Source organism: Heloderma suspectum, chromosome 1 (assembly GCF_057233095.1).
Source record: "Heloderma suspectum isolate Gila_16-S chromosome 1, 16-S_ref, whole genome shotgun sequence".
In the NCBI taxonomy this organism is placed as follows: Eukaryota; Metazoa; Chordata; class Lepidosauria; order Squamata; family Helodermatidae; genus Heloderma; species Heloderma suspectum.
This window is the reverse complement of record NC_139458.1, coordinates 418,449,591-418,476,105: the sequence shown is the minus strand read 5'-3', so window position 1 is coordinate 418,476,105 and position 26,515 is coordinate 418,449,591. Positions and strand designations below refer to the sequence as shown.

At 45.5% G+C, this 26,515-nt stretch overlaps 1 protein-coding gene across 1 annotated transcript in view; it reads left to right on the top strand.

The window, feature by feature from the left end:
• Positions 1-2,782: 2,782 nt before the first annotated feature.
• KCNK12 (potassium two pore domain channel subfamily K member 12) overlaps positions 2,783-26,515 on the top strand; it is a 62,170-nt gene continuing 38,437 nt past the window's right edge. The window contains exon 1 of the mRNA XM_084832840.1: positions 2,783-3,125. Within this exon, the coding sequence (XP_084688966.1) occupies positions 2,783-3,125 (343 nt within the window). The remainder of the gene's footprint in view (positions 3,126-26,515) is intronic.

The following is a 26,515-nucleotide window of genomic DNA, read 5'->3' as shown; positions in this document are numbered from 1 at the left end:
CTATAGATTATTTTAAGATGAACCACTTAAGGTGCAATCCTATGCATGTTTAGGCAAAAAGAAGTCTTACAGCACCCAGCAATCCCAAGCCTTTTTTTCTGTCTGAACATGCATAGGATTGGGCCCTGAGAGATTTTAATATATTACGCAATCTGAAAGTATCATAAATGAATAAATAATCAATCAGATCAGACCCAGATGCCAAGCCATCGAGAAAGATCTCGTGAAAACTCTCCTGGACTTGCTATGCAACGGAAAGTAACGCGTCTTGTGGTGTCGTCGTCCCCCCGTCCCCCCCCCCCCACCGCGCGCGGGCTTCGTTTTACAAGCTTTCAAAAAGCTGAGTTCCCTTCTAGAACCAAGAGTCCTTTTTTTCACGGTTGGTTCCGGAAATCTTTCTGCCTGGATCAGCCTCTCCGCCCCCCACCTCCCAGAAACAAAAAGAAAGAGAAGAAAGAACCTTCGGCGGGACCATTGAAAACGCCTCTCCCTAGCATAAACAGCAATCAAAACCCAAACCAACCCACCCCAAAACCCCACCCGGCTGGTGGGCAGGGCGGGAACAACCAGCATTCTCACTAGCACCCTCCCCTACCCCAAACTCCCCATTTGCTTCGGTTTGGGGCTCTGCGTGCTTTGCAATCAACAGACCTGCCGCGCAAGGCACGAAGAGGCGGAGGAAACGACCGCTGACCGCCGCGCGCTCTCCCCGTCCTCTGAGCTCAACTACAGGCGGGGACAGGGAGAGGGGCGTCGCGGGCGCCCGCGGAGCTGCAGTGCGCTATCCGTGGTGCTGAACCGCCGCACTTCCCTCGACCGGCTGCTGTTCTTTCTCCCCGCCACCGGCGCGGCCCCCCCGCTGGCGAGGCGAAGGCGACCCACCCCCGGCCCCAACCCCCGTCCGGGGCCGCTTCTTCAGCCGCGCCTGGGACTTCAAGGCGCGCGTTCCGGAGGGCTCAGGAGTACTTCGAGAAAGCGGACATGGTGTGTTCCTGCTCTGCCTCGGGTTGAAGGGGGAGCGCTCCGCCGGAGCCCGCGACTGCGGGACGCCGGGTGGGCGGGCGGGTCGGGGGGAGATTGAAGATGAATGAAGAGACCACACAGCTATTGGCGTGGGGGCAGAAAGACGAGTCCCGACGGGGTAGCTGTGCCTGAAACAGAAGAAAGGTAAAGGAAACAACGGAGCAAAGTCTGCCTTCGCGAAGTACCTCTTGCTCGCTCCCTTTGCTTTTTGGCACGCTATAATCCGAATGGCGTGGGTTAAACTGGAGAGTTCATGTAAGGGTCCTGCCTTAACGAAGGGGTCGAGCCGGGTGACTTCTGGCCCGTGTTACCCCCTTTTACTTTAGTCTGCTTTCTGCCTTAAATCATCTTTATGTTAAAGTGCATGTCCAATGGTTGTTTGGTTGGGAAGGGAGCCGGTGTGTGTGTCTGTGGGCACACGCTTGTGTGTTTGTGTGTGCAAAGATCAGTTCAGCTTCATCCTGGGGTGATACCAGTATGCACACGCACACACTAGTGGGAGCTGGTGGCTCCAATTTTGGTGGGGCTCTCGATCAAGTCTGGGTTTCTGCCAGAATCAGTCAGAATTCCGAAGGCGCTATCCAAGGTGCTGAACCCCGCACCCACCCACCCACCCCAAAAGGGTTCAGCACCTTGGATAGCGCCTTCGGAATTCTGGTTGGTTCTGACTGATACCCAGAATGGATTCACAACCCCGCCTAAATCAGAGCCACCAGCCTCCACTGACACGCATACACACACAAAGTTAAGCCAAGTCATAGCACAGGCGAATGCTCTGTTGCATGTGCCAAACCTTTCTTGAGCAACCATCCATTCTGAGTGCATCAGTCCATACAGAGAAAATGAAGCTTCTTGAGCTGAGACCTAAATGAAGTTCTATTGATATCTCATTGATCTAGGTCTTTCCAGCCCATGAAGATAACTGTAAGGCTGAAGCAAATGAGAAAGGGAGTGGATGGATGGATGGATGGATGGATCAAAGCTATTTAATTATGGATGGGTGGTACCTCACTAAATGCTCCACACGTTTGCACTCCTGCAGCCTCAGAAGAGCGTATTGAATGGAGCTGGCCACTGTTGTCCTGCCCTTTCTTCACGTAGCTCACCTAGAACATGAGAAGGCAACAACCATAATGAATCAAGGTGACCCAACAGAGAAGAAAGATCTATGTCAGTCATGTGTCATTGAAGGAGGGTGATTTTTTTAGGCCTGTTCCACTAAAAGGGGTAAGGGGTGGCAAGATGGTGGTGGGAGGATGGCTGGCAAAGAGATGACTGGCTTGATTGGGAACCCCTTAGGAAGAAAAGTACACCAGAATCTGTTGACCGTACCTACCATGCCTCAGCACTACTGAAACTGACTGAACACGTTTTTCTCCCCACCAGACCTGTCTGCCTTTGGTTTGGATAAAGGCTGGAATACAACGAATATGGCCAAATGGAGTACTCTGGGATGGGAGAATAAAGCCATTCCTTACAAGCCAATGGCTAGTGCACTCAAGGGCTCAGTGGTGGGCTGCAAGGGCAACGGAGCTCCCAATGTGGCTGTAAGGGAATCTATGTGCCAAGGGTGATGTGGGGGAGCCCTATGGGATACAGGTCAGTGGAATTCTGCACTGGCATCAAGCATGAAAAGGAACCCTTCCAGAGAAGGGTCCAGGTTTTCCTCTTGAACTCTTTAACTGGGCGGTAGCTCCATGCCGGTGTCTCCAATGAGGTGTTGGTCGCTGTCCACCACCTCTGTGGTGCTGAAATTCGGATGATGTCTATCAGGAGACCAAAGGGCTGCTGCTGCGTGTCACATTTCAATGAGGACAATGGCAGGTTCATCCTCTTAGCAGTGCTCATTGTGGCATACTTGACCGCTGGAGCCACCATTTTTTCAGCCATTGAGAGCCCATCTGAAGCGGAAGCTCAGCATCGTTGGAACTGGACCCTTCAGAACTTCAGCCAGATCTTTAACATTAGCCTCCCTGAGCTAAGGGCCTTCTTAAGAAGTTATGAGGCAGCCATGGCAGCCGGCATCAGAGCAGATGCCCTCCGACCAAGATGGGACTTCACAGGGGCTTTCTATTTTGTGGGCACAGTTGTGTCAACTATAGGTAAGTCTTTCTCTCTCTCTTTCAAATACCTAGAGTGTCCTCCACATCAATAATGCTGTTCCCCAGGACTCTCCAGCTGTGCATTCATCCATCTAAAATGACATCTAAAATACTTCCCTTTTTGATAAGGGTACATGTGTGAATCCAAAGAGAGAAGCATAGTGGGTTGCATATTTTTCAAGCAGATGTCCCACAATAAGAACTTATAAGCTACTTTAAAATGTTGTATACCTTTCTCCACTTATATCTCTGCAGCTCCCATGTACCTCTGCCTCTTGGATCTTTTCTGCTTAACCCCTCTCAGTTTCTGTCTCTCATTTCCTTTCTCTTGTCTTAGTCCCCTCTCCTCTCTGTGCTGCTCCCTCTGGGTCCCTTTCTATCTCTCTTTCCTTCCACCATCCCCAACTGTCTTTCATTTTATTTACACTCTCCCCCGCCCCATTCCACATCACCTGTCCTGATTCAGTTTCCATATCTATGTAAAATTTATGAGATTTGCTTCCCAAACATCTACACGAACAGAGTTTTCACACATTACAAAGAGTAACAGTGTGTAACTATGTTTTTATACATTACATAATGCAATAATATGAATGTTGCTAAAAAGAGGAATAGAGCCGATTTTAAATCCAAAATACATTCTATCCAACATAGGATTTATATTCAAAACACAGACTATATATATGAGATGTATTTTCACTTGTGAGGCTTAGATTAGTTTGAATGTAAATCTGCCTTTCATATGAATATAACATCTCTGCTAATACATATGCTATATCTTTTCTCTACTCCTTCCTGCATCAACAGCATTCACATGAGGCACAAAATAAATATTGTATGAGAGGCTCAAACACACTTTTTGGCATCATGTATGAAAATGATCTTAGAAAAACATTGCAGTTGACATACACGGAAGAGGAAGACTCAGAAGAGAAATGTACTAGGAATCAATAGCATTTGAATATATATATATATATATGATGTTTTGCTGTTGGCTTCCTTTTTTTGTTATCTGAAAGGAAAAAGAAAAGCATGGACTGAGTGATACACACGTGTGTGCCCCTTTCAAAATTCCAAACAAACATAAACAGCTGCTGCTACGCTTTAATGAAGTAGATTGGGTGAAGTTCAGAAGCGATGTTTCTTTTTCTAGAAAGCTTTCTTAAGTTACTATAGCAACTGGAGTTTGGAAAATGATTGGAAAGTCAGGATGCCACCATTAAAAGAGCTGGTGTCTCCCCACTGGAAGTAGTTTCCTGCACCCTCCCCTCCCCCCAATATTTTTTTGTATGCTGTATCAATTCAGTGTTGCTAAAGTCTTTCTGTGTGTTCCCACGCTTAATTTAAAATCAGATTGAATTACCATGCAAATCCAGATCCATGGAAACCCCTGCAAAGTGACATTCTATTCAATGCCAATGAAATGTTGCAGAATTTAGATCCATAATTTTTTTTCACTGAGCCTTTAGATATTCCCCTTCCTTCCCTGATGCTGATCAGTGCGACGTTTTTTCAAACATTGCCTCAGGGCAAAACAGAATTAAACATTAATATCTCAAAGCAAAAAATAAGTAACTTGTCCTATAAAAATGGGATTGAGTCTATTTTGGGCAGAATTTTCAGTTCCTTGCAATTTTAGCTTCAACTGGCTATGTTAGTCTTCTTCGAAGAGAAATATATGGTGTGATACATAAACCACTTCACTTGTAGTAATTAAATCAGAGTTTAAAAAAAAGAATCCTGGAACTGCCTTCCACAAGAGGAAGAGACCTTCATGAGAGGAAGGGCTCCATCCAATTTGTGGGAATTCCCCCTCTACACACACACCACAGCTCACCCCATTCATCGGGGACTCCTAATTGTTTGTGTAGTATTTTTAGGGGGCAGAGGGGAGTGGGAGTGGGGAGTCTACTTCTGCCAGCGCAGTTGATCCATCTTCAATCTGGATCCAACCCACGGTCTGTGCACATCATATTTGTTCAGCATTCACCCTGGCGTATGCAGATGTAGCAGGAGCAATATAATATGTTGCCTAACATATCTCTAGGTTTCTGAACAGAGAATGGTGAAAGATGATCTGTTCAGGGTCAGATGGTGCTGCCAGTGCTTAATGAATGACTCTTTGGTTGCTGGTGGCTTCTGTGTTCTAGCCACATCCCACCTGGAGAGAAGTTACTGTAGTTGCAATGTAGCCAGTGAGGCAGATATGCCTGAGGTTTTTTTGCAGATGGCCAAGGAGCTTTCAGAGCATGTACTTTGTTTTTTTGCTAAACTGATACTGCTCTGAAGATGAGCATGATCTCTGTTGATATCTTTTCCTTTCTCTCCCATGTATAATTTGCAAAGTTGTAAACATATCTTTTAAAAAAAAAGACCAGTATATTCCCCCTCACAACCAAAGAAACTCTGTAACAAACTTTTTTCCTAACATATCCTATTGTGGAGGGAAGTGGGGAGTATAAAACACCTGTACTGACCTGCTGGGAGCATCTGTCAGTTTCAACAGTGTGACTACACTTCCTTGTCTCCACTGATTTAGCTCTAGCTACTTCTCCATAGTAAGTGTATAACTACGTAGAAGTGAACACAGAAAAAAGTCATGAGCATTGACCAATGCTCAAGCCAATGACCCATCCAGCTGAGCATTCTGTCTATCAGTAGTTTAGCCAATCAGCTGCCTCAGGGAGGTTCATAAGGAGGCCAGGATCCCTTATTGTCATTCCCCAGCAGTGTCCTCTTAGTACAGCAACCAAGCTTGAGAAAGAAATGTATCCTCAATGCATCCCTTAGTCCCATTTATGTATAAAATGGGCACACTCATTCTTCCCTAAATACATGCAGGAGTATGGAAATGGACGAGATCCAAAGTGATGTATTGGTTAGCACATGGGACTAAAACCAAGGAAAAGTGGGATCAAATCCCAACTCAGCCGTGAGCTTCGTTAGGTGACCTTGGGCCAGGCACCATCTCCCAGACTAATCTGCCTTGCATGGTTGTTGTGAGAATAATGTGGCAGCCCTGAACTCCTTGGAAGATGGGTGGGATAAAAATGTAATAAAGAATTCTCAGAAATCCAGCTCTAAATCCCTCCTCTGCCTTGGAGCCAACTAGGTGTAAATGATCTCTCTGCCTTATATCAGTAGTTTCCAAGCTTTTCAGCCCAGGAATCCACCTTTAACTTCAAATTCATAACATGGAACCCAGTTTAATTTAAAAAAACACACACCTTACATATCCTCTTTTCTCCTTCTCTCTCTCTCTCCACCCCTTTTTCTCCTCTCTCTTTTTCAGGGCACTTCTACACTGTTTTAACCATGTTTCTTCACCCTAGGAAACCCTGAGAATTGTAGTGGTGGGCAGGCAACTTGAGATCTCTAGCAGTTAGCACCTGCACCCAACTATAGTTCCTAGGACTTGAGGGAGGGGTCACTGCAGATAAAATTAGTAGAGAATCAGTATAGATGTGTAGCATTGTAGTCACAACCTCACACACCCTTACTTTCTCCTTTTCTCCCAACCCCTGTCCATCTTTCTACTTTAAAAAAAGAAAAGAAAACAAATATGATGTGGTCTCAGTGGGTCAGATTATGACCCATTGATCGCTCCCGGCCCACTAGTTCAAGAGCACTAACTTGTATCACTGTGCAACCTGGATAAAAGACCAGGTATAAAACATCACACTAATACCCACTAATAGACAAGGCTGCCAGCGTTAATTGGTTGAATTTCATTCTAAAGCACTAGTTTGCTCGGTTGATCAGATTGCATGTGGGTAAAAATATTAACCAATAAGGCAGAGTGGAAAGAGCACACTGTTTATTATTGAGTCTCCTTTGATTCCAGTGTGTTACTGTACTCAGGAATGAAAGGGGGGAAATTAAATATTTATTTATGTATTTATTTATTGCATTTCTATACCACCCCATAGTGGAAGCTCTCTGGGCAGTTTACAAAAGTTAAATATAGCCTTTCTCCCTCACAATGATAGTACCTTTTGTTTATTTAATTGTAAATTATCTCTCATTTCCTTCAATATCTCAGAAAGGCACCCTTAATTGAGGGTTTGGTCATATGTAAGTGTATTTGAATGTAATTTGATTCATTATTCAATTAACCAGTTAAAAGGCACATTATTCATCATCTAAAAAGTCTTTAAGCAGATGATAGCCCTAATAACAATAAATAATTACTTTTCTTTGATTGTACTAGAACCTAACTCCACATAAGTGACAAGCAACCCGATACATTTACGCAGAAGTTAAGTTCAGTGGAACCTCCAGACTAGTAATTATGCTTAGGATTACAATTTCAGTTGAATAATATGAACCCAGATACCTTATTTCTTTACTTGAAATATTTATATCCCACCTTTCCAGATAAAACTCTTAAGGCAGCTAACCATAGTCAAACTAAGAGCAAGCAATTCCATTAGATGAAAATAATTCAATTACTAACAAAATGTTGCTAATGAAACAGCAGCAGTAAAACCAGCAAAAGCATTAAAATAGTAGCAGCAACTCTGCAGTGCATTAAAAGCCTGGGCAAATACAGCCTTCGCTTGGTGCCTAAAACCTGCTGAACTAGCTAGGCTGATATACCAACAACACCCTTAACTGGACAGAGATAGCCTAGCTACAGTCATCCATTCTCTGATAACCTCTCATCTGGATTACTGCAATGTGTTATATGTGGGGCTGCCTTTGAAAACAGTCTGGAAACTTCAGCTGGTCCAAAACAGGGGAGCAAAATTGTTAACAGGGACTGACCAGTGAGAGCATATTATGCCACTATTTTTCCAGCTGCACTGGATGCCAGTCCAGGTCTGATTCAAAGTGCTGGTATTCACATTCAAAGCCCTAAATGGCTTGGGACCAGGTTATCTGAAGGATCGCCTCCTCCCATATGTACCTGTCCAGACCCTAAGATCACCTTCAGCAGCCCTTCTCCATGAGCCCCTGCCAAAGGAAGTGAGGTGGGTGGCTACGAGGAACAGGGCCATTCCTGCTGTGGCATTCCGGCTGTGGAATGAGCTCCTTAGAGAGGTTCGCCTGGCACCTACATTGTACTCTTTTCAGTGCCAGGTGAAGACCTTTTTATTTTCCCAGCATTTTAGTACTCTAGTCACTATTTTAAATCTGTGTTTTAAAACTCTGCATTGCTGCTAGGTTTTATTCTGGTTATATTTTTATATTGTAGTTTTAAGCTTTCATATTTTATGTTGTTTTATGCTGTACTTTATGGTTTTAATTTTTGTGAGAGCTTCGACTATTGGATGGTATATAAATAAATAAATAAATAAATAAATAAATAGCTACCTAAAGCTCATCAAACTAGGCACCAGGTGAGCAACCCAGGCAAAGCATTTCAGACTTGGGGCACTGCAGTGGTGCCTCTAGGGCTGGAACTTGGGGCCAAAACACAGGGCCCCCACAGTTAGGAATGTCAGAGAAATCCACAGTGGATTCAAACGAATTCAGATTTCAGCAGACCGGCTTTTCCTGAGTCCTGTGGATTCTGTGGACTTGCAAACTAGGTTTTTTTTTTAATTTGGGGGGGGATTTGTGCAAATTTGCCCTTCTGTGAAGGCAAATGGAACGAAATTCTCATGTGTCCCTAAAAACGCATGATTCTGTCAATGAGTGGATGACAGAACAACAGATGCCAGACAATCTGCGAAACACAGATGGAATGGATTTAAGAAAATCTGTACATCCCTACGCACAGCCCAAGGGACTCCCAAGTGACCATCCAGAGAGCAGCAGGTAATGGGGCAGTGACAAATAGGCCCTGCATTAGCACCTGGGCTGCCCTGGACATGCTGGAGTATGCTAGGGCCCACAAGGGTTGATGCTGCTCACTGCAGCACCCTTCTTATTTAGGAGGCCGCTGGCTGGGCATGTACATGGTTACAGATGTTCATTTTATTATTTTTACTTTTAAAATGTGTTATCCTTTTCTACCACAAATTGGTGTGTATTTCCGAATAAGTGTGTGTGGCATCAGGCCAGAAGAAGCAAACTCAATTTTTTTTGGTAGTCATAATAGTGCTATGATTTTGTTGTTGTTTATTCATTCAGTCGCTTCCGACTCTTCGTGACTTCATGGACCAGTCCACGCCAGAGCTTCCTGTTGGTCATCGCCACCCCCAGCTCCCCCAAGGACGAGTCCGTCACCTCCAGAATATCATCCATCCATCTTGCCCTTGGTCTGCCCCTCTTCCTTTTGTCTTCCACTTTCCCTAGCATCAGCATCTTCTCCAGGGAATCCTGTCTTCTCATGATGTGGCCAAAGTACTTCAGTTTTACCTTTAATATCCTTCCCTCAAGTGAGCAGTCTGGCTTTATTTCCTGGAGTATGGATTGGTTTGATTTTCTTGCAGTCCAAGGCACTCTCAGAATTTTCCTCCAGCACCACAGTTCAAAAGCATCTATCTTCCTTTGCTCAGCCTTCCTTATGGTCCAGCTCTCGCAGCCATAGGTTACTTCGGGGAATACCATTGCTTGAACTATGCGGACCTTTGTTGTCAGTGTGATGTCTCTGCTCTTCACTATTTTCTCAAGATTTGTCATTGCTCTCCTCCCAAGAAGTAAACGTCTTCTGATTTCCTGGCTGCAGTCAGCATCTGCAGTAATCTTTGTGCCTAGAAAGACAAAGTCTGTCACTGCCTCCACGTTTTCTCCCTCTATTTGCCAGTTATCAATCAAGCTGGTTTCCATAATCTTGGTTTTTTTGAGGTTTAACTGCAACCCAGCTTTTGCAATTTCTTCTTTCACCTTCGTCATGAGGTTCCTCAGCTCCTCCTCGCTTTCAGCCATCAAAGTGGTATCATCTGCATATCGGAGGTTGTTAATGTTTCTTCCAGCGATTTTAACTCCAGCCTTGGCTTCATCAAGCCCAGCACGTCGCATGATGTGTTCTGGGTATAGGTTGAATAGGTAGGGTGAGAGTATACAACCCTGCCGTACTCCTTTCCCAATCTTAAACCAGTCCATTGTTCCGTGGTCTGTTCTTACCATTGCTACTCGGTCGTTATACAGATTCCTCAGGAGGCAGACAAGATGACTTGGTATCCCCATACCCCCAAGAACTTGCCACAATTTGTGATGATCCACACAGTCAAAGGCTTTAGCATAGTCAATAAAACAGAAATAGATGTTTTTCTGAAACTCCCTGGCTTTCTCCATTATCCAGCAGATATTGGCAATTTGGTCTCTAGTTCCTCTGCCTTTTCTAAACCCAGCTTGTACATCTGGCAATTCTCATTCCAAGAATTGCTGGAGTCTACCTTGCAAGATCTTGAGTATTACCTTACTGGCATGTGAAATAAGTGCCACTGTTGGACAGTTTGAACATTCTTTGGTGCTTCCCTTTTTTGGTATGGGGATATAAGTTGATCTTTTCCAATCTGTTGGCCATTCTTGTGTTTTCCAAATTTGCTGGCATATGGCATGCATCACCTTGACGGCATCATCTTGCAAGATTTTAAACAGTTCAACTGGGATACCGTCATCTCCTGCTGCCTTGTTATTAGCAATGCTTCTTAAGGCACATTCCACCTCACTCTTCAGGATGTCTGGCTTTAGCTCACTGACCACACCGTCAAATCTATCCCCGATATTATTATCCTTCCTATACAGATCTTCCGTATATTCTTGCCACCTTTTCTTGATCTCTTCTGCTTCTGTTAGGTCCTTGCCATCTTTGTTTTTGATCATACCCATTTTTGCCTGGAATTTACCTCCGATGTTAATAATTTTCTGGAAGAGGTCTCTTGTCCTTCCTATTCTATCATCTTCTTCCGCTTCCGCGCATTGCTTGTTTAAAAATAATTCCTTATCTCTTCTGGCTAACCTCTGGAAATTTGCATTTAATTGGGCATATCTCCCCCTATCCCTGTTGCCTTTTGCTTTCCTTCTTTCTTGGGCTGCTTCCAGTGTCTCAGCAGACAGCCATCTTGCCTTCTTGGTTTTCTTTTTTGGGGGGACTTTTTTTGTTGCCGCCTCCTGAACAATGTTGCAAACTTCTGTCCATAGTTCTTCTGGGACCCTATCTACTAAATCTAGTCCCTTAAATCTATTCTTCACCTCCACTGCATATTCATGAGGAATATTAGTGAGCTCATATCTAACTGCTCTGTGGGTCTCCCCTATTCTCTTTCGTCTGATTCTAAATTGTGCAATAAGAAGTTCGTGATCTGAACTACAATCAGCTCCAGGTCTTGTTTTTACCAACTGCATAGATGTCCGCCACCTTTGGCTACAAAGGATGTAGTCAATCTAATTTCGGTGTCGACCGTCTGGTGAAGTCCATGTATAAAGTCATCTCTTAGGTTGTTGGAAGAGAGTGTTTGTTATGCACAGTGAGTTGTCTTGGCAAAATTCTATCAGCCTATGTCCCGCTTCATTTTGTTCTCCCAGACCATGCTTGCCTGTAATTCCAGGTGTCGTTTGACTAACCACCTTAGCATTCCAGTCTCCTATAATGAAAATAACATTTTGTTTGGCGTATTATCCAGTAGGTCCTGCAGATCCTCATAGAACCAATCTACTTCTGCTTTTTCAGCATCTGTGGTGGTTGGGGCGTATATTTGGATCACTGTGATGTTAAATGGCTTACCCTGAATTCAAATTGAGATCATTCTGTCATTTTTTGGATTGTATCCAATCACTGCTTTAGCCACTTTATTATGAATTATGAAGGCTACTCCATTTCTTCTGTGGACCTCTTGTCCACAGTAGTAGATCTGGTGGCCATTTGATGTGAATTGGCCCATTTCAGTTCACTGACACCCAAAATGTCTATATTTAATCTTGACATCTCCCCAATAACCACACTGAATTTGCCCTGACTCATAGATCTTACATTCCAGGTCCCTATGGTGTGTTGATCTTTAGAACATCGGATTCATCGTTCACCACCAGCACCATCGGCTGCTAGCCATCCTTTCAGCTTTGAGCTAGCTGCGTCATCACATCTGGGGCTAGTTGAACTTATCCTCTGTTCCTCCCCAGTAGCATTTTGACCATCTTCCGACCTGGGAGTCCCATCTTCCGATGGTATACCGACATATCTCTGGTTGTACTGATCCATTTAGTTTTCATGGCAAGAATACTGGGGTGGGTTGCCATTTCCTTCCCCAGGGATCGTATTTAGTCTGACCTCTCTGCCATGACCTTCCTGTCTTGGGTGTCCCTTCACGGTTTAGCTCATGACGTCATTGAGGTGCTCAAGCTCCAGCACCACGACAAGGTAATGATCTCCTTTGCTGAAGTATGATTTAAGTGAGTTTAAAATGCAAAGCTCTACATGCTCAGAGTATTTCTTCTCTTTTTTTTCTTTTTTAGCAGGGTTGGCAAATATGTTTTTGATTTGGTGTGGAGGGGGTTGCTCTAACATATCAGGAATGTAGAACCAGTTGTGAAGCATGGATTGGTGGGGAGGGGAGAAGAGAAACAATAGTTGTGTGCTTCACAGCCAAAGTAATATATATTAACACCTAAAGCCGTCCTACCCAAGATAATGAAGTCCAAGGTATAAAATTATCTAGCTGCACCTTAGGATAATCTGCAACAGATTCAAATGAATTTGGATTTCTATGAATCCAATCTGCAGATTCCACAACTGACCAGCTTTTTCTGAGTGGCACAGACCAGTTTTTACTTGGGTGCGGGGGGGGGGGGGTCTGCAAATTTGTACTTGCACTAATGCGCTCTTGTGTTAATGGTCATTAGTGCTAATGCACACTTGCACAAGTGGAACAACATTCTTGAACATGTCTAAAAAAAAGTCTGATTTCATCAGTGAGCAGATGATGGAATGAAAGATGCCTGACAATCTGAAAACACAGGCGGAATGGATTTAACAAAATATATACATCCCTAGCTGCAGCACTGGGGCACCGTCACTAAAAGGTTCTGTCCCTCGTCACCATGCATTTCATCTCAGATAGTGGGGACACTTGGAGAATGGCTTCTAGAGATGTTGGGTTGGATCCTGGATCTACCTTCCATGAGAGGAAGGGCTCTGCTTATGGAAGGTCTCTCCACCTGATTTGGGGGGATTCCGCCTCCCTCCACACTGCCGCTCACCCCTTTCAACAGGTTCTCCTGACTCTCTGTGTAGCATTTTCAGGGGGCTGGAGGGACTGCTGTGGGGAGGATGGGATGGGGAAGTCGACTTCCACAGGTGCAGTTGATCCAGCATAAATCTGTATTCAACCAGAACTCGAGACTGGTTCATGTGGGAGCAGATGGACTTTCCTTTTGCTGGGATGAGGGATGCATTGTGAGTGTGACTGAGGACATGAAAAAGTTTTTCTAGCTCCATTTTGAAGGTCAGATTAAGAAAATATCTTGCTCAAAGAGCTGATTTGCACAACTGTTTCTTCCACTGTGGTAATAAGGTAATTGAGACAGAGAGACCTGGTCCACATGATCACAGCAGCCCACTGTGGCTTATTAGCCATGGTAGGTTGCGGCACCCACAGGCACCAGGTTGGTGATCCAAACCCCCACTGCTGTGGCTTCTTATTATGGGTGAACCCGGAGAGGGTGGGTTGTTGGAGTGGTTGACCCAGAACCCATGGGCAACCACCACACCAACCTACTCCTTGCTGGGTTCACACATAACAAGAAGCTACAGTGTGCACCCACTGCACCTGAATATTCAAAATGGCAGCCATCATCGCAACAAGAAGCCCCATGGGGACGTTCACTCACAGTGGCTTCTCGTTTTCTGCGAACTGGGCCACTGGGACAGAGACAGAGACAGAGCAGAGATAGACAGAGAAAGAGAGAGGTAGGTTGGTTCACCATGTAAAAATGATCTGGTAAACGTTCTCATGTTAAAATCAGTGGAGGCTGGTGGCTCTGATTTCAGTGGGGCTGTGAATCCATTCTGTGTTTCAGTAAGAACCAGCCAGTACTATGAAGGTGCTATCCAAGGTGCTAAACCTATTTTGGGGATAGGGTTCAGCATCTTGACAGCTCCTTTAGAGTTCTAGCTGGTTTGGAGCAACCAGCCTCCCCTGGTTAAAATTTCTACCTTCGTTACTTTTTAAATGCTTATATTTTGTACTTTACACTGTGCAAAACACAAATGTTGCCTCACTCTTTGCTTAAAAGGGTGTGATCCATGGATAAGATCAGGAAAGGGGAACATGCTGGACTTTTGCAATGAGTTGGGGAGATGGCTCAGGAGTCAAACAGGCTGGACTGAAGGACCTACATTGGACAAGGCTAGAATGGTTCAGGAAAGCCTTAGTTTAAAACAGGGATGGGCACATGTGGCCCTCCAGATGTTGTTGGAGTAGAACTCCCATCAACACTATTGACCATGCTTACTGAGGCTAATCAGTAACATCTGGAGAGTCACTGGTTCCCCTGGTTTAAAATGTGCAGCCTTGACTTGAACAATGCCAGGATTGGACTCCAAAGAAGATGTCAGTGCACACAGCAGAGAACTGTATATGCTGCTCGAGGTGATGTTTTTATTGCAGTGTTTCCCACCACTTAAGAGAAAAGCCACTGATTTGTTTTCAAAGTGGCTTGCCACATTGGCAGTAGTGAAAAAAGTGAACCCCAGTTGTGTGTGCCTCTTTCTATCATGTGCAGATGGGACTTTGGATCATGGTTCGGGAGATCAGCAGGGCAGAAGAGAGTCAATGTGGTGTATTGGATAAGGTGTTGTGAGGACTTGAAGAGAGAGACCTGAGTTCGAATCTCTGCTGTCAGCCATAGAGTTAGTCACTGGAGGAACCTCAGCCTGGTGCTATCTCCCAGCAAGGGCTACTGCACCAGGTCACTGTGATGATACAATGGAATAACCCTTGTGTACATGACCACAAGCTCCAGAGAGGAAGGGTGGAAGACAAATATAATAAACAAGTTAATAATAGAAAGCACAACAGAAGAGCAAGAGGAAAAGAACAAAAAAAGGAAGCTGACTTACATCAAGTCAGCCTTCTGTCAATATTCAGAACTGGTTGATTGTTTAGGTATACAAGAAGTTTCCTTATACCAGGTCAGACTATTTGTCCTTCTAGCTCAATATTGACAAGTCTGACTTGCAGCGGCTCTCTCTCAGGCAGAGAAATGAAGTTCCCATCACCTGCTTACCTTATTCATTCATTTAGGGCACAATCCTATGCATGTTTAGACAGAAAAAAGTCCTACAACTCCCAGCATTCCCCCAGCCAGCCATGCTGACTGGGGCATGCTGGGCATTGTTGGACTATTTTCTGTCTAAACATGCATAGGATTGTGCCCTTAGTCATTTAGTTTAGATACCACCCCACTGGCAAATGCCCCCGGGGCAGTTTACAATAATAAAAAACCAAAAACAACTGAAATGATAAATAGAGCAATTAAAATATCAACATAATAGAATATTAAAACATGAAGGACATTAAAACATTTAGGGTGCAATCCTATGGCTGCTAGTCAGTGGCTAGACTCCGAGGTCGGTTCCTGGAGAACCAATTCCTACCCCCTCCCGCGCCACCTCATAGGCAGCATGGATTGGCCCCGTGCTCCATGCTCGTAAGAGCAGCGCAGAGCAGCACAAATGGGGCATTCCCGGGGGCGGGGTGGCGGGGCAAGGTCAGAAATGCTGGTATGACACAGCCTATGTGTTGTCCGGCCGCCGCTTCCCATGCTCCAAGGTCCCACAGCTAGACAGCCAAAATCAGCTGTCTAGCCACGAAAGCAGGGCAGGGGGAGCAAGGAGGAGATCCGCTCCTCACCACTCCTCCTGCCCTGCACTGGATAGGCGGTTGCCCCCAGGGTCAGAGGTGACTGTCAATCCACATAGGATTGCTCCCTTAAAATATTAAAGAGCCAGCTGTAAAGTTAATAATCAAAGCAATAGATTAAAGATGAAATGCTTGCTGAAAGAGAAAGGTTTCAACCTAGCATCTAAACATATAAAGTGAAGATGAGGTGGATCTCCCTGGAAATGGCATTCCACAGATGGGGTCCACTACAGAGAAGGCTCTTCCCCTGGTAGCCGCCATTTCTCAACAAGAAATATTGGGGATTGAACCACAGACCTCCTGCATGCAAAGTGTGTACTCTACCACTGAGTGATGGTCCCTCCCCTAAAGGTGGATAACATGGTGGATAACATTGTGCAGAACTGAGAGATGGAGGGGGGCTAAGACAATTTGAAGTCATGGATTGCTGGAATCTCTCCTATGCCCACTTTTCAAAAATTTTCCTTTGATTTCATGCCAGTCACCACTTACGTCACAGCATTCGCCAAGGCTGGTTCCAGAGGTCGGCAAGACTGGGCATTTGATGGGCTCCTAAGACTGGCAAGAGGTCCATTTCCCCAACACAGCTTTGCTCTGAGCACGCAAGTTGGTCAGAGGCATGCTGAGAGAATTCTTAGTTTGAACAGCCCACCTCTTCCAGATTAAGGGGAGGAGGCTGCTTAGGGTGCCTTCCTTGCCTAAGGCTCCCCAAAATCCAGAAGATGGCACTGACAGTGCCAAGCTCCACCTGCACCCCCCAACAGGCTTCTCCATGGGCCAATTCGCACATACATGAGCACTTCTTGATTACTCAACACAATATGACCCACAGCCAGATGTGTGAACTGATGCTATGGAAATGTGTTGTGTCGATGTAATACAAAACTTTTTATCTATACTTTTTGATCTGTAGTAGCTCATTCACTTTGGGACAAGGATATCTAAAGGCCTGTCTGCTCCTACATGATCTTCCCCTGCCCCATGTATACACACAAAGATCCCAGGAGGACGCCTGCTCTGCGTGCCACCACTGGCAGAGGTGCAGTTGATCGGCAAGCAGGGCAAGGCCTTCTCAGTTGTGGCACCCAGACTATGAAACTCCTTACTCCATGAGGTTCATTTGGTTTCCTCCCTGCTGACATTTATGTAAACAGCCCTAGGAATTTCTACTGAAGGGTAGCATAGAAATTTCTATAATTAAAAAATAATTAAAATGTTGACTTCTGGTAAAGCCATTTTGTTCTGATGTGCCTTTCACAGAGAATTAAACTGAGATGTGTCCTCTTGGTATTTGATGGGTCTCTGGGTTTGTTTTTTCTGCTAATAGGGCTTTCATGTCATTTTATTTATAATTGTTTTTAAACTTTGGTTGAAGATGCCTTCGGGGGTCCCACATTGTGTGGACAGAGAAAGGTGGGCTATAAAGGTTTTTATTATCAAATGAATTAATACATGGATGTCATTGCCGGTTGCCCCAGTTATCAAGTGGTGATATGTCTGAACCTTCCTATAATAACTTTCTGATACAAAAGTGGGCATGTGAATGAGATTGGAAAGCTTTCTCTCCTTTTGCATTGTCTCCAGATTCCAGTAACACACACACACACGCACAATTGGTATGCCGTCCATATTTAACCTAAGACTCGGCAATCAATCCCTTCAAGTATCTGACAATTAGCTTCCTGGAGCAACTGTGGAAAATATTCCCAACTCAAAGGGCATTCATAACATCATGTAATTCTTCTATAAAGTAAATAGCCCAGTAATACCAAACTGAAGGCAAGAAAGGATCTGATTGAAACAGGCGAAGGCAATTTTGTGTGTGCCAGTGGGCATGTTTCTTTGAACGTCCAATTTTTTAAAGCAAAAAGAAACAAAATGAATTTAATTAAAACACCTCCCCAGATTTCAGCATCCTTTGTGATTTTTCAAAATGGAATGCATCACCCAGAATATGCACCAATAAAGTTAAAAGGCATTTTTGAAGCTCCCAAATGAGGCACTTACTCAATGCAACATTGATCGTGCGTAACAGTCTTTTCAGCTGAGGGGACGGGAGCGGTATATTACAAAATAGAACAACTTGGGAAAAGACAAAAGTTTCAAAGAAGACAGATCACTGGCTATCACTGTGCAACTTCGTTCAATTTTTATATCGTTTCACGCTCCCCACTTCCCCAGCGATCAGAGAGTAAGAACATAAAAACTGCCTTACTGTATCAGATTGAAATTCCACTCCGCATTCTGTTTCTGACAACAGTTCGTGTCAACAGCGGTTGACACGATCGCACCCAAGCGCCCTCTCCCTCTGAGCAGAGCCCGGCCAGCTCCTTGGTATACACCTGTGCTGAGGGCAATGAAGCAAGAGGGGAGACGGCTAGAACGCAGGTGGAGGAAAACTTGTGCTGAGTCTGACCGAACACAGGTAAGAGCCCACTATCGAGCCTACTCTGTGGCGGTGAGGGTGGCAAAGAGGCAGTTCTTTTCCACCAGCATTGCATCTTCTCAGTGTCGTCCGGCGGAGCTTTTCCAAGTGGTTCGTGGCCTGTTACATTCTGGGCCAGGGAGAGAGACGGTGGAACCCTCGGTAGCACGCTGTGACGAGTTTGCGCGGCACTTTGAGGATAAAGTCGCTCAGATTCGTCATGAATTGGACACAACCATTAATGCAGTTCCATTGGTAGAGGCGTTCAGAGCACCGTCTGGTCCAGTTTTATTGGATGAATTTCAGTTACTGAGGCCTGAGGATGCGGACAAGGTGCTTGGCCAAGTCCGATCGACCACTTGTGTGCTTGACCCTTGCCCTTCATGGCTTATTAAATCAAACAAGGAGGGGTTATCCGGCTGGGTCCAGGAGGTTGTAAATTCCTCCTTGAGAGAGGGAGTGGTGCCTGCTGCTTTAAAAGAGGCAGTAATTAGACCACTCCTGAAAAAGCCTAACCTGGACCCAGAGGATGGTTACAATTATAGGCCAGTGGCCAACATCCCCTTCCTGGGCAAGGTGCTTGAGCGGGTGGTTGTAGGACAGCTCCAGGCACTGTTGAATGAAACGGATTATCTAGATCCATTTCAATCGGGCTTCAGGCCTGGTTTTGGAACGGAAACTGCCTTGGTCGCCCTGTGGGATGACCTCTGCCGGGAGAGGGACAGGGGGAGTGCGACCCTGTTGATTCTCCTGGACCTCTCAGCGGCTTTCGATACCATCGACCATGGTATCCTTCTGGATAGGTTGTCTGGGTTGGGAGTTGGAGGCACTGCACTACAGTGGTTCCGCTCCTACTTGGATGGCCGATTCCAGAAGGTGGTGCTGGGGGATTATTGCTCTGTGCCATTGCAATTGTGCCATGGGGTTCCACAGGGCTCTATTCTATCCCCCATGCTGTTTAACATCTACATGAAACCGCTGGGGGAGGTTATCCGGAGGTGTGGGCTGAGGTGCCATCAATATGCGGATGACACCCAGCTCTACCTCTCTTTCTCATCAAAACCAGGTGAGGCAGTGGCTGTTCTGAACCAGTGCCTGGGTACGGTAATGGACTGGATGAGGGCTAATAAACTGAAACTCAATCCAGACAAGACGGAGGTACTGTTAGTGGGTGGTTCGTCTGCCCGGCTAGGTGATATTCAACCTGTTCTGGAGGGGGTTGCACTCCCCCTAAAGGATCAGGTTCGTAGTTTGGGGGTGCTCTTGGATCCAGAACTGTCACTTGAGGCACAGGTGAACTCAGTGGCACGGACCACTTTTTATCAGCTTAGGCTGGTATACCAACTACGCCCTTATCTGGACAGAGATAGCCTAGCTACAGTTATCCATGCTCTGATAACTTCTCGTCTGGATTACTGCAATGCGTTATACGTGGGGCTGCCTTTGAAAACGGTCCGGAAACTTCAGCTGGTCCAAAATAGGGCAGCAAGATTGTTAACAGGGCCTGGCCTGCGAGCTCATATTACGCCAGTACTTTTCCAGCTGCACTGGCTGCCAGTCCATTTCCGGGCCCGATTCAAAGTGCTGGTGTTAACATTCAAAGCCCTTAACGGCTTGGGGCCAGGTTACCTGAAGGATCGCCTCCTCCCATATGTGCCTGCCCGGACCTTAAGATCATCAGCAGCAGCCCTTCTCCGTGAGCCCCTGCCGAAGGAAGTAAGGCGGGTGGCTACTAGGAGGAGGGCTTTTTCTGTTGTGGCACCCCGGCTCTGGAATGAGCTCCCTAGTGAGGTTCGCCTGGCGCCTACATTGTACTCCTTTCGGCGCCAGGTGAAGACCTTTTTATTTTCCCAGGCATTTTAGCTTTCTAAATTTTTATCTTTGCTGTTTTAAATCTGTATTTTAAACTCCTGTACTGCTGCTAGGTTTTATTGTGGTTGTATTGTTATACTGTGGTTTTAATGTTCTATATATTTTAAATTGTTTTATTGTGTGTTGTTTGGTTTTAGTTTTTGTGAACCGCCCAGAGAGCTTCGGCTATTGGGCGGTATAGAAATGAAATAAATAAATAAACAAACAAACAAACAAACAGCTAGGCCAGCCTTTTCCAATCTGGTGCTCCCCGGATGTGTTTGACTACAGCTCCCATCATTGGCCATGCTGGATCAGGATGATGGGAGTTGTAATTTACTTATTTATTACATTTCTAATCTGCCCAATAACTAATTACAAACTAAGACATCCAAGACATCTGGAGGGCACCAGTTGGGGAAGACTGGGCTAGGCAGATGCCTCTGGGCGCTCATATGCAGAGCACAAAGGCAATGCCTCCCACTTCTTTTTGTCCCCAGTACCTACTGTGGAGGCTGGTGGCTCCAATTTCAGTGGGGCTGTGAATCCATTCTGGGTTTCAGTCAGAACCAGCTAGAGCTCTAAAGAAGCTATCCAAAGTGCTGAACCCTATCCCCAAAATGAGTTCAGTACCTTGGGTAGCTCCTTTGCAGCTCTGACTGGTTCTGACTGAAACCCAGAATGGTTTTACAGCCACACTGAAATCGGAGCCACCAGCCACCACTGAGTATCTGGTATTCAAAACCATACCTGGGACCTGCAACAAAATATGCAGCGTGGAATGTTGCAGTTCAGAATTCCAGCTACTCTGTTCCATTCCCCCTCCCCTTTCCCCTTTTCCATATTTTCTTCACCTCAGTCTGTCAGCCAGTCAGCATTCCGTGGCCCCAGAGTATACTAATCCCTCATTGGGCCATTTTTTTTTTTTTTTTTTTTTTGCAGGGTGGCATTCTACCCATTGGGGCTCCCCCCCCCCTAATTTTTTTCTGTATTTCTAGAAATCTCAAGGTTCCCCCCAGCCCATGGATACCCCCCTCTTGTGCATGGGAGGTGCCATTTTGACTACATAAGCAACGGCACTCACAGCCTGAACATCAGAAATAGCAGAAATGACTATATGTCCTCTGTACATGGATGGAGGTTCCATTTAGCTGTCACAACCATTGATAGACATAACTTTATGTATGTATGTATGTATGTATGTATGTATTATTTAAATTTATAAACCTTCATCCATAAGATCCCAAGGTGGCACATACAACATCAATAACAGACAACAAATCCAATATAAAAACCATACAATTATACACTAAAAAACAATTAGACAACAACAATGCTTCAACCAGCAAACCAAATGATCGATTCAGTTTAAAATAACTTACATTTAATTTTTTAAAAAATATATTAACATTCTAAAATAATCAGATGTTAAAATGTTAAAAAGGCATGGGCAAAAATAAATGTTTTAACTTGGTGCTGAGAAGAAAACAAAGTTGGCACCAATCGGATCTCCTTTAGAAGGGCATCCCAGAGTTGAGGCATCACCAACAAGAAGGCCCTCTCCTTTGAGGACACATAATCTATATATTTCCCAGTGATGGTATTCGGAGAAGGGCCTCCCCTGAAGATCTCAATGCATGGGCAGTATAGTATGGGAGGAGGTCGCCCTTCAGGTATTTGGACCCCAAGCTGTTTCAGGCTTTAAAGATGATAACCAGCACCTTGAATAGGGCCCTGTAACAAATAGGGAGCCAGTATAATTCCTTAAAAATGGTTATAATGTGACTCCATCATGATAAACCAGTGAGAATTCTGGCCACTGATTTTGCACAAGTTGAAACTCCCAAACCATTTTCAAGGGCAGCTCCACATATAATACATGACAATAATCCAACCTGGATGTGACCAGAGCATGAATCACTGTGGCAAGGCCATCCTTATCAAGGAAAGGCTGTAACTGGCAAACCAAAGGTGCTCCAAGCTAACAAGGCCACTTCGGTCTCTAGTGACTTAGTTGGATCGAGAAGCACCCCCAAGCTGCATACCCAAGCACCCTCTCTCCACTCTCTCCCTACTATTCATAATTTCAGAAACCTCTTGTCATGTTCTCTCTCCCTCCCTCCACCTTAAACCCCATATTTTCCCTAAACTGAAAAGCTCCAGATGCTTTTGACTAGGGATGAGAAACCTGTGGACTTCCAGATGCTGTTGGACTACAACTCCCATCATCCCCAAACACTGGCCATGCTGGCTGGGCTGTTGGGAGTTGTAGTCCAACAACATCTGAAGGGCCACCAGTTCCCCACTCCTGCTTTGGCCTTTCATTGTGTGAAGATGCTCTATCCCCTGTGAGGAAAGACGAAAGCATTTCACAGTCCAATCCTGTGCAGGTCTACTCAATGGGACTTACAACCAGGGAGGTCTGTGTAGGATTGCAGCCTTAAGCTGTTCAGGAACTTCTGGGGGTAGTGCTTTTACAGATCTTGTTCCCCTGTGAGGAAAGAGAACTGGCTGGGATACATGGTGCCTTTCTGAGAGAGGATGGGGAGCAAGCAACAGGCCTATGGGCAGCCGCGCTTGTTCCCAAAACAGCACAGCTTCCCAAAATACACACCTACCCCCTCCTTGCCGTCTTCCTACCTAGCTACAAAAATTCAAACTTCTTCTCCAGGCAAATTGGAACTGCCCTATCCAAAATGTACAGTGTGAAATAAAGTCCAGCAGCATAGAGTAGCCACCAACCATCAACAGCCCTTAAGTGAGCACTTTCAGCAATGAAGCTCAACAAAAGCCTAGGAAGAAAGAAAGAAAGAAATAGATAATTTTGCATATCCAAAGAGAATGCTGGCAACAAGCTAATTAAAACCTTCTTTAAGGAATCCCACCAGATTTTCTTCAGCTTAACAATATTGCTGGCAAATTCAGATCATGATGTTGAGATCCAAAATCGTGTTTTGACAATTCTGTGAAGGGAAAAAAAGAAAGAAAGCTATTTGTTGCACTCTGGGAGCTTCTGGAAGTGTTTTTATCAATCAAACAGCTAATCACTGGGGTGCCAAAGAAAATGATTACTATAACTGTGTTGATTAATACTGCCATATTTTTTAACACTGGATAATTTATTTGTGCTTTCAAGATCGACATATTTATGGCCCAGATGTACTCTCCAGCACTCTTATCACAGCTAAAGGAAAGGGTCATAGTGCCAGAGTACATCACGTCAGTGCTCATGGCCCAGGCTACACTGCTCATACCACAGCAGTGTTGAGCGCCAAACCTCCAGTCATCTTTGTAATCACACATTGAAGACAATCTCGTAGTAGAGAGCTTTTATTATGCAAGCCAGGGCCAGATCAGCCATGCTTCAGGTTTCAGACGTAATCCACATACAGCAACCCAGAGATAGGTTCTCTAGTCAACTTTGCATAATACTAATTAGACTACAAGAAGCTACCTTTGATGAATACACTACATTAGGAAGTTGCAAAGAAAACTGGCGCCAGCCGACAGTATGAAATGTGAGGAATTTTTCCAGTCCCGCCCTCACAGAGGGTCTTTCCCTAAGGACCTCTTTTGAGTGGCCAACCTTTTTGAATGCCTCGTGTCCCAAAGTTGCTCCTCCCTCCTCACCCAACATCTGATTCTTGGCTCCGTCACTCCCAACTCCTTGCCAGCATATGATCTGGCATTCCCACAGATGGAGAGGTCTCTGACTGGCTTTGATCCAACTGATTAGCCGCATCTAGAAAGACTCCTCTCTGCCACTGTTAGCCTGCCCTATCTCCAGCAACCTTAGGAGCTCCACCACCCCTCCCCCCTCTTCCTCATCTGTTCCCATGCCTTCTTGGAGAGCTTCTGCAGAGATGTTGGGCCCAATCGTTACAAGCAGCAGTTATCATGGCTAGTTTTGTATCAATAACACCACCCTGGTGTACTATTAATACCATCCAGTGTCATGTAGCACTGGATAGCAGTAACACCACTTTTAAAGTAATGCTTTATTTTAGAGCAGAGGTGGACAACATTTTGCCCCCAAGGGCTGCATGTCAGGGGCCATATGCCAGTGGTGGGTGTGACTAAAGGCAACAGTGGGTGGGTCATGGCAGTGGGTGTGGCTAGGGCTGGCATCCTTCCCCCCCCCATACACAAATACACAGAGAAAAAGCTTTCCCCATTGGAGGTCACTGTGTTCGGGAAGGCTGCCCCAGATCATGCCCTCCCCAGCCGATGTAAGAGCCATGCCAGCTTCCCTGGCCATGCTCTCCACGGTTCTTCTATTGAGTCTTCTCTTGTAAGCTCTTCCATTTGGGTTGATTGTCTATGACAGGCAGGATGACAATGACCCAAATGTCATTCCCCCCAACTTCCTGGCAACTTAAACGAGTGTATATTCTTTCCAAGTTCAGCCAAAATGTTTCCACCTGGACTGGGCTCACAGATGCGTGAAGACACAGACAGGCATGCTGGGAAACTGCCACACCTGAACCAACAGCAGCTTTTCTACTGTACCAAATGACATCTTTGGGTGGGTGGGGTGATTTTCATTGCAATTGCAGCATAAGAGGAATTGGGAAAGGTTTTAAAAACAAAAACAAAAAAAAACCCCTCCCACTGCCCCACTGTCTAAAGTTTAAAAAACAAACAAGCATGATGAAACTATGCATTTTATCGTAGAGTGTAATTTCGCCATCACTCATATAACCTCAGGCCCACTGGCAGTGTCTGTGATGGCACGATCCGAGGATAAGTACCTGCACTAATGCATCCTGTGGCCCATCATTCTTTAAAGGGGGATCCATAGAAGGAGAGCAGGGCTGGCATCAGGTCTGAGAGGGACATATTCCCCCGCCCCCGTGAAAGTTTACCAAGTGGCAATAGGCAGGGGTCCCTGCCTTCCTGCCTCCCTTTTACATTTTTAACAGCGCAGGACAGGAAGGCCTGGCGTGCTGTGGTCCATGGGGTCACGAAGAGTCGGACACGACTGAACGACTGAACAACAACAACAAGGCAGTGAAGGCCGGTAGCTCTGATTTCGATGGTGCTGAACGTATTTTGGGGATAGGGTTCATCACCTTGAATAGCTCCTTTAGAGTTCTGGCCGGTTGTGGCTGAAACCCAGAATGGATTCACAGCCCCCGCCCCCCGCTGTGAAATCAGAGCCACCAGCCTCCATTGTCAGCGGGAGCACTATGAAGTGAAGCACCGGCTGAGGCTGCAGCTGCCCACAATCTCCTTTTCCCTAGAATGCCCCTGGGTCCAGACGTGGTGTTGAGCAGAGCCCAGAGGCTGTCTATGGAACTGAAGGTGATGGCTGGCTGCAGCACCAGCTGCACTTTGCTTTGCAGCACACCCATCATCTTGGGGAGTATGTAAGAGAGAGCGAGACAGAGGAGAGGAGAGGAGAGGAGAGGAGAGGAGAGGAGAGGAGAGGAGAGGAGAGGAGAGGAGAGGAGAGGATATCAGTGACTAGCATTAGACCCGGTGGGCCCTGGCATTTGGCTGATCATGCCAGGTGTTAATGCCAGACCTGAAGGAGAGTTCAATCCTTTCAGACAGCACACATCAACAAGGACTGAGACAGGGGAGCATCCTGTCTATACAAAAGCCCATATTCATTCAATGAGCTATTGGTTGAACATAAAAACCACCTGCTGGATCCATCCAAAGAGCCATCTAGTTCAAAGTGCTCTTTCCATCAGGGCCAGCCAGATGTCTCTGGACACTCACAAGCAGAGTGAAAAGATAATAGCCGATCCCTGTTGTTGCTTTTCCATACATAAGCGATGGCACTCCCAGCTTGAACAATGGAAGTAGAGGGAATGATCCCACAAAAACGTTCAGCCAATAATTCAAGTGGGTTTTCTGAAGTGTACTTCTAACAGAGCTTGAGTTCAAGTAAACAGGATGTTGGATGCTTGACCTAGAAATTTAGCCAATGTATTTGTTTATTTATTTATATTTATATTCCTCCTTTCCTCCAAGGAGCTCAATGGAACATACATGATTCTCTCATTCTCACCACCATTTTATCCACACAAAAACCCTGTGAGGTAGGTTTGGCTGAGAATGAGTGACTGGTCCAAGGCCACCCAGTGAGCTTCATGGCTGGGTGGGGATTTGAACTCTGATCTTCCCACTTACTATAATCTTTCATTCTAAGCCAGCCTTCCCCAACCTCTGGTGACCTGCAGATTGGCCATGCTGGCTGGGAATGATGGGAACTGTAGCCCAACACATCTGCAGAGCACCAGGTTGGGGAAGGCTACTCTAAGCCCTACAAAGAAGTAAGCTTTCTCCCTTTCTTGGTATCTGTTAATATAGTCATAACCTATTATCAATGAGCCTTTGAGTCTGGTATATTA